The 8,398-nt window shown below is 53.5% G+C and overlaps 1 protein-coding gene across 1 annotated transcript in view; it reads right to left on the bottom strand.

Annotated features, from left to right (window-relative positions):
* Window positions 1-6,516: 6,516 nt before the first annotated feature.
* RABAC1 (Rab acceptor 1 (prenylated)) overlaps window positions 6,517-8,398 on the bottom strand; it is a 2,361-nt gene continuing 479 nt past the window's right edge. The window contains exons 2-5 of the mRNA XM_015562200.1: window positions 8,310-8,392; window positions 7,983-8,080; window positions 6,835-6,936; window positions 6,517-6,751 (exon numbers count right to left, since the gene is read on the bottom strand). Coding sequence (XP_015417686.1) covers window positions 6,663-6,751; window positions 6,835-6,936; window positions 7,983-8,080; window positions 8,310-8,392 — 372 coding nt within the window. The 3' untranslated portion in view covers window positions 6,517-6,662. The remainder of the gene's footprint in view (window positions 6,752-6,834; window positions 6,937-7,982; window positions 8,081-8,309; window positions 8,393-8,398) is intronic.

Genomic DNA, 8,398 nt, shown 5'->3' with positions numbered 1-8,398 from the left:
CATAGGCATTCCCAAGCTCCTCGAGTGGGTCCTGGGCCCTGGGGTCCTGACCTCCTGACTCCCTGCTTCAGTAACCCCAGGCCACAATTGCTCAGAAGTCCACATTCATTCAGGTCCCCCATTCCGGGGAGTGGGAACCCCCTGACTCAGTCACGTGACAGCTGTCTCAGACTCAGCTGCATTTGGAAGGCACTGAGTCCCTGGGCTCTGCAGCCCAAACTAGGGTACTGGAATGACAGCTCTGACCACCTCAAACTAAAAAAGGCGCTCCTCAGTCCCATGGCCTCCAGCTGCATAGCCACACCCCCAGGCTCTGTGCCCTGAATTAGACAACTGGCCGCCATGTTGCCACACACTACACAGATTCCTGATCTAATGCCCCAAACTAGACCCTGTACCATAACCTCTGTCATATGAAGTTAGGCTTCCACAGCCCCAGTCACACCATCCCAAACAGAGCACCAGACCCTCAGTATGAAAACATAAGCGGTCTCCACAACGTCATGTCATCTCACATAGAGCCACTGGACCCCCAGTTTGTGCCTCCCCAAACTAGACAACTGAGCTAGGCTGTCACCCCAAAATAGACTACCAGGACCCCAGTCTCTGAGAACTCTCCAAGGTACCCACAGGACACAGACCAGTCCCCATCTCATTTCCTTCAAACCCACCAGAGTCCCCAATCTTTGTTACCTCATCACCCACAAATAGATGAGATCCCAATTCTGTCATCCCAAGCTACATGACTTGCCCCATAGTTTCTAAACTTAAACTGAATTATTGTTCAAATAAATTGGCTCCAGACCCAGAGACAAGCAGTCAGTGCCATCTGAAACTGAGAGACTGTATCCCCCACTATGTCACCCCAAAGCAGGGCCTTTGACATCTGGTCTCATCATCTGATCCCAGTCTCTGTCTTCTCAAATAGGACAAAAGGGCCCAGTCATGTCACCAAAACTAGAAAACAAGACCAACAGTTTCTGTCACACCATCTAGACAGCTAGAACTACAGCCTGCCACTGCAAACATGACAATGGATGACTAAACTCTGCCACATCAAACTAGACAACCAGAACTCAAACGGTCTCCACAAATTAGCAGGCTGAGCACCCAGTCCCTGACCCAGACTCCGCAACCAAACCTCCAGTCTCAACCACTCTGCCACCCCACCCCAAAAACGTCCTGGGATGCCCGTCTCTGTCCCACAAAACTAGACAATCAGACCTTAATCTCCGCCATCCTGAACACACTCTAAGACCTCAGTCATTATCCTAGCAAACTAGACCCATAGTCTCTGATACCCCAAGTAAATCCTGGGGCCCCAGCCTCTGTCCCCTCAAACTAGACAACCAGACCCCAGCCTGTCACCTCAAATACAGCCTGGGACCCCAGTCTCTGTCCTATAAAACTAGATAGCCAAATCTCCAATCTCTTTGCCCAAGTGTTCCTTGATACCAATGGTTTGTTATTCAACACTTAACAACCAGGTGCCAATCTATCACCCCAAATATGCCCTGCACCCAGTCTCTGTCCCGTAATACTAGACAACCCAACCCCCAGACTCTGCTACCCAAACAAGACAATGGTACCTCTAGGCTCTGTCACTCCACAATGAGCAACAGATGCATAACATGTCACCTCATACTAGAGACCTGGGCCCACAGCCCCATTAACCTTCATCTTCTGGTCCCATTCATTCCAAAGGAGGCAAGCAAGCCTCCTTTGTGGGGTTATAGAGACCCTGTGCCCACAGTCATTTCTTCTCAAACTGGACAACCGATCCCCCATCTCTGCCATCACAAAGTAGACAACGATCTCCTGGTCTGTCACCCCAAACTCAACTTCCGAGTCTTTGTCAGCACAAGCCAGGTCCTGGGATCCCAGAACCCCTAGTCTCTGCCACCCCAATCTATACAAATAAACCCCACTTTTTAAAAAATCCTCACCTGAGGAGAATATTTTTCCATTGATCTTTAGAGAGTGGAAGGGAGGGAGGGAGACACAGAGAGAGAAACATCAATGTGAGAGAGACACATCGATTAGTTGCCTACTGCATAAGCCCTGACTGGGGTTGGGGATTGATCCTTCAACCAAAGTATGTGCCCTTTACTGGAATCGAACCTGGGACCCTTCAGTCCGCAGGCCGATGCTCTAATCACTGAGCCAAATGGGCTAGGGCAACTCCCCACTTCTGAGGTCCCAAATTAGCCATCTGGACACCCAGCTTCTGGGACTCCACACTAAACAAAGAAACCCATCATCCTCTGAGATCTCAATCACAACCACATCAGTAATCTCTGCTCCCAAGCCCAACAGTAGGACTCAGTAGATCTGTCACCTCAACTAGGAAACAGACCTGGAGTGTCTGTCACCTCAACCTAGCCCCGGTGATCACCCACTATCTCTCATCCCAAACCAAAGCTCTGAACCCCACTGTCATGCATCATCCCAAGCTAGATAACTAGTCCCTTGGTCTCTATAACCCCACGCAAGACAATTGGCCTTGTGTCTCTGGCATCCAAAATGAGACTACAAGTCTTAGACATCCCCATAGAGCCCACCAGACCCCCAAGTTCTGTCACTACAAACTAGTAATTGAATGCTCAGTCTGGCATCTCAACCTTAAAATTTTGGTGTCTCATTCAGTAACTAGACTACTATTCTGTCACCCCAAAAGAGACTAGGCCCCAATTCTGATATCCCTAAAGAAGCTCCACTTTTGGTTACCCCAACTAGATCATCAGACCCTCAGTCTGTCACCCCAAACTAGACCTTAGAATTCCATCCCCCGTCACCTCAACCTTGACAAGAATTGTAATCTCTGACACCTCTAACAACTCCGTCCCTATCATTCCCAACCAGAAAGAGTCCCTAATCTGTCACTTAAACTGAGAACTAGATCCACTGTGTTTTTCAGACCAAACTAGACAAGCAGATATTCCCCAAACTAAACAACACAATCCTCCCAGTCACTGTCACCTCACACTAGGCAATGAGACTCCCAATATCCGTTGTCCCAAATTATGCAACAGGACCCCTGGGCTTTGTCACCACCAACTAGACAGTGTTGGTGCCTCCAGATCCCAATCAGGTTGCCTCCAGCCAAGGGGACACCCTACCATGTCATCCCAAACGAGGGCCCAGACTCCTAGCATCATCGCTCCCAATTTGCCACCTAGACACCCAGGCCTCAAGAACCCCCTTCTCTGTCACCCCAAGCTAGATAAATGACCACCAGTCTGTCATCTCAAAGTTGGCAATAGATTCCCTATTTCTATTACCCCGAACCAGAAACTGGATTCTCAGCCCAAACAAGACAACCAGATGCCCCGTCTGACTGCCAAAAGGAGGTGCAGGCACTCCCTGGCTCTGACATGCCACACTGGACAACTGGATCCCTTGTCCTTGTCACACCAAACTGGGGCCCACAGGCTCTTTAATCATGAAGGTGACAGCCAGATCCCTAATCTGTCACTCCCAATCAGCTTCCATCACCAAAACTGACAACCAGACTTTTGGCCTGTCTCCTTGATGAGACACCCCCAAAGCAAACCTCTGAACCCTGGCGTCATTCAGGCAGGGATGGATGGAAAATGGTCCCTAGGCCTTGACAACCCTGAATGCAATCTTCCAGTCTCGGCATCTCAATAACTCAACATCAGAATCAGGGGCCTGTAGTCAGTCACCCCCAGATTAAGCTTCTGGACTGAGTCTCAGCCTCCCACTGGCCCCTGGCCCCAGGCTGCTGACCACTTGCCTCAGTGACCTCAGCTCCAGGGCCCTGGGCCCCCAGTCACCTCCAACCAGGCACCTGACCATACTCACTCCAGACCCAGGAGCCTAAACTGAATGCAGTGACTGCCCACCCCCCTCCCCCCCGCCCCCCGGTGTGAAGACCTGGTCTTCCCCAGGAACACTGGTATGTGAATCAACAGACAAAATGCTCACTGTTACCCCCAAATGGGGTTGGGGATGCTGGTCTCGCAGTAACCCAGGTGCCTGACTCTGGGCCTCAGGCACCCGGGGTCTCCTCTGCAGGACACATCCATTTCTGGCTCCCTCCTTGGAGGTCTGGATTCTGGAAGAAGCACGTTCCGCCCTCTGGTGGCTGCCACTGGAAGCGCGGCCCTGGTAGGACCAGTATGAACCCCGACACCCACGCCTCGTGGTGTTTGCATCCGGCTGGAAGCCTGAAATGTGGGATGACCCCTCCCACTCTGCTCCCACGCAGGTCAGTCACCAAGTCCTCACCCTGTTCCTCCTGAATCCACCTTCCCTGTCTCTCCTCTACATTCCACGTCCCTGCCTCATCTTCCCCAGCTTGGCTCATCCTCCCTGGTCTCCCTCCCTCCAGCCCAGCCCCACATCACCCTGAAGGGGTATTTCTAATGCTCACACTTAACCCTATCCCTCCCCTGCTCCTCAAAGCCCTTCCATGGCTTGCAGGTCCTGTGTGATCTGGTCCCCAACATCGTCTCCTAAGGCTGTCCCCTCACTCCTGAGCACGGCCAACCTCAGGGCCTTTGCACTTGCTGGTCCTTCTGCCTGGAATACTCTTCCCCCAGACCTCCAAGAGGCAATCTCCTTTTCACTGCCCAGCGAGGCCCTGCCCTTCCTCAACTGCTCTCTAGTCTCACCCAATCCCGTCTTATTGGCTTCAGTCTGCATACGACTGAGACTTCCCCGCTGCTGGTTGTCTGGCCCGGATATTGCACCTTCCCACTGAATGTGAGCTCTGAGCGGGCAGGGCCTTGTCCATGTGCCACCCTGACGTTTCCCCAGCATCTTAGCCAGCGAGGACAGTAGGAACAGAATCCGAGCCACAAATGTAGCTTTATATATGCTACTTAATCATGAAAAATGTAAAAGGAGAAAACAATTTAAACCAGTATATCTAACGTATTATCCTTCCAACACATAACCAATATAAAAAATTGAGACATTTCACACTCTTGTCCTACTAAGTCCTTGCCATCTGTTGTTTTGCCCTCACAACATGTCTCAGTTGGGACCAGCCATGTTTCAAGTGCTCAGTAGCCACACGTGGCTGGTGGCTCTCATGACTGACAGGACGCTGGGGCCTCCATGGGCACTTGATAACATTTGCTGAATCAGTGATGAACCATGAGTGTTGGTGATGAGATACAATGTTGGAGAGGCCATGCCTCTGCTTAGAACCCGTCCCCTCAGCCCTTCCTGTGGCTCGTGTCACTCAGGGTTCACCGAAATGTCACCTCCTCAGAGAGCCCTCCAGGACCAGCCCCATCTGAAGGAGCTTTCCAGGCCCTCTCTGTCACCTCACATTGTTGTCATATCTGTCTAATGCTTTCCTTACCAGGTGTTTCTCTTTTGTCAGCATTTCCACACGACAGTCCTCACATGACAATGAGAAGCAATTCCTGTCCCTTTCGTCTCAGAGTAAAACCAGAGCCTGCAAGGCTCCCAACCTCTTGTTTTTTAATTGATTTCAGAGAGGAAGGGAGAGGGAGAGGGAGAGGGAGAGATCAATGATGAGAATCATTGATCAGCTGCCGCCTGCATGCCCCCTACTGGGGATGGAGCCGCAACTCAGGCATGTGCCCTTGACCAGAATCGAACCTGGGACCCTTCAGTCTGCAGACCGAAGCTCTATCCACTGAGCCAAACCACCTAGGGAAAGGCTCCCAATTTCCCCAGCTCAGCTGCTCCAGCCACCCCGGCCTCCTCCCCGATCCTCAGACCTCCAGAAACACTGTCATCTCCAGGCCTTTGCACCAACTCCCTGCTTCTTCTGCCCAGAACATTCTCCCTCCCAAAGATCTGCAGCTGCTCCCTCATTCTATTTGGGTCTTCACTCCAGAACTTTATGCCCTTAACATAGCAGGCCCGGGGCTGTTGTCCTTAGAGCTGCCTGCCTGCGTCTGGGCCCTTGGCTGGCATCTGGGAACTTGGACTTCAGGACAGTTCCCACCATTCCCTGAGGAGGGGCTCACGTGGCTGAACAGTTTGTGAAATGCTATTGTTTATGTAGAACACCCGCTTTCCTCCTGGGGGTCTGGAATTTTGGTCCATGTCAGACAGGGGACTTCCAAGGCCAGCCCCGGGGGAAAGCCTGGGCCCCGAGACTCTAGGGGCTTCCCTGGCAGACACTCCCCACATGCTGTCACAGGTCACTGCTGGGGGAAGGAGCACGCCCTGTGCCTCCGCTGGGACGACTCCGGGACACTTGTGCCCGGTTCCCTCTCCACTTCGCCCATGTGCCTTTATCCTTTGCGATTTTGCTTTGTATCTTTTCACAATAAATCCCAGCTGTTTACCAAGTCTTCCCAGTGAATCATCGAACATGGGAGCCCTGGCACAGTCTCCCTTCCCAATTCTTTTCTCCTTCCACTTACCACCACTGGCGATGCTCGAATGTTTTAATTATTTATCCTGCCTACTGTCTTCCCCGCACGGCAGGCCCCCTCTGCCTCAGTCTCTGAGGTGTCCCAGCATCACCCCACACAGACCCACAAAAAAATATCCAGGGAGAGTATGGTATGTGCTGAATGACAACTACAACAGCTTTACTTCCAAAGCTGGTTCCCTGGGCTTATGATGGGAAGGCAGCTGTTGGCTGGAGTAGTGGAGCTGTGCGGGCAGGGACAGGGATGGGCAGCTGGGTCTGGAGGTTGGCAGACCGCTCACACTGGCTCCATCTGCAGCTCTTCCCCATCCACGGCCTCGATCTGGTGGAAGGCGGCGTGGGAGCCAATGACCACAAGGGTGGCTCCTGCAGAAAAATGGACAGTTCAGGGCCTTGCTCCCCCTCCTGGTACCCACCTTCCACCCCCACTAGCCAGCCCCTGTACTTACCCAGAACCCAGAAGACGGCTGAGCCTGCACCGGCCAGCCAGAAGAAAGGAAAGGAGACGGCTCCAGCCATAGCATACTGATGGGCTGGGCTCACCTCTCGGCCTGGGGGACAGACAGCATTGGGGCAGCTGTTCTCTCCCACAGTAACCCTGAATGCCCCTCAACAGTCCAGGGGGAGCCTCAGGATCACCCAAACTCCTCAGGCCAAGACCCTCCAAGTCCAGGCCGACCCGTGTCTCCAATGTCTGCACTGTCAGCACACCTTCCTCAGCCCTCCCCCTGCCTCCAACCCCACTTCCTTTGGGAAGCTCCTGGCTCCCACTCCCCCCAGACTAGGGCTCTCCTGCTCCAACCTGCTCTCACACAAGCCAGGAGTCTCAAACTGGTGGCCCAAGGGCCAAGTCTGACCTGTAAACGCACAATGTTCCCCAAGAATTTGACTTGAGGCTGACAGAGAAACCAAACTACTTCACGTAACAGCACGGACTTCTGGTTTCTCGGCAGACCAGGATAGATGTGCAGGCCGCGGGGCGGTGGCAGCTGACACAGGCCCAGGCTGTGTTCCAGCTGCTCCTCCCATGCCCTGTCCTTGCCCACCATCCTCTCCACCGGCCCACCTTTGTCATGCACATAACCTGCAGACCCCTGTAGGACTACCTGCTTATCGGATCCCAACGCCTCCCTATCCCCACTCCAAACCTTGAGCACCCCCACCCAGGGACTCAGGCTCCTTTCTTCCCTAGACCTCAGCTTCCCTCTCTGAGAAGTCTCAAGGTTGTTCTGATCCCGCCCTATGAGGCAGGACAGGGATGGGGACAGATCTAGGGCAGCGCAACGTCGCCGCCTGGTGTCCAGTGTGTGTGTCTACAGCTGGTGCTTTCCTCAAAGAGTAAGTTTAAGGGACAGGAGCAGGTGGAGAGTGGGTTCCGGGTACCTCATCCTAGGTTTGGGGAATAAAAATGTGGGTGGCTGAGTCTGAGTGGAGCATCTGGTGCGTCTGAGATTTTAGGGTTTGGGGGGGGGGTCTGGTGTCGATCTAGGCGTGGGCAGACTTGGGTTTGGGTTCTCAGGCTTTTGTTCCAAGAGACCAGGATTTGAGGGTCTAGGGGCCCTAGACTCTAGGGATCCATTTGCAGGGGATTTCTCACCAAAGAGTACGAGCTTGGACTGCAATGTGCGCAGATAGAGGATGTAACAGGCACCAAAGAAGACGGCCAGGGCCACCAGCAGCATGGGAGACGTAACCCTGCAGGAGGGCGGGGAGGCATCGTCAGGCAGTGGGGCTGGCCCAACCGGGGGGGACACGGACCTTACACCCGCGGGTGGCGGCTATGTCCTTGAGGTCTGGCAAGTTCTGTCACATTTGGTCAAACTGGACAGGCTGATTGGGAAGTAGGGACCAGATCTTTGGTGAGCGAGTGGCAGAGCTGGGCCTGGTGGCGGGGCCGGTGCGGGGCCTGGCGGAAGGGACTCACACGCAGTACACGATGAGGCCGAGGAACACGAACACATAGTTGCTCTGGTAGTACTCCACGTTTCGTACGAGGCGCTGGCACAGCTCGCC

This window comes from Myotis davidii, unplaced genomic scaffold (assembly GCF_000327345.1).
Source record: "Myotis davidii unplaced genomic scaffold, ASM32734v1 scaffold1577, whole genome shotgun sequence".
In the NCBI taxonomy this organism is placed as follows: domain Eukaryota; kingdom Metazoa; phylum Chordata; class Mammalia; order Chiroptera; family Vespertilionidae; genus Myotis; species Myotis davidii.
Note: the sequence above shows the minus strand (reverse complement) of the source record. Positions and strands in the feature narration are given on the sequence as shown.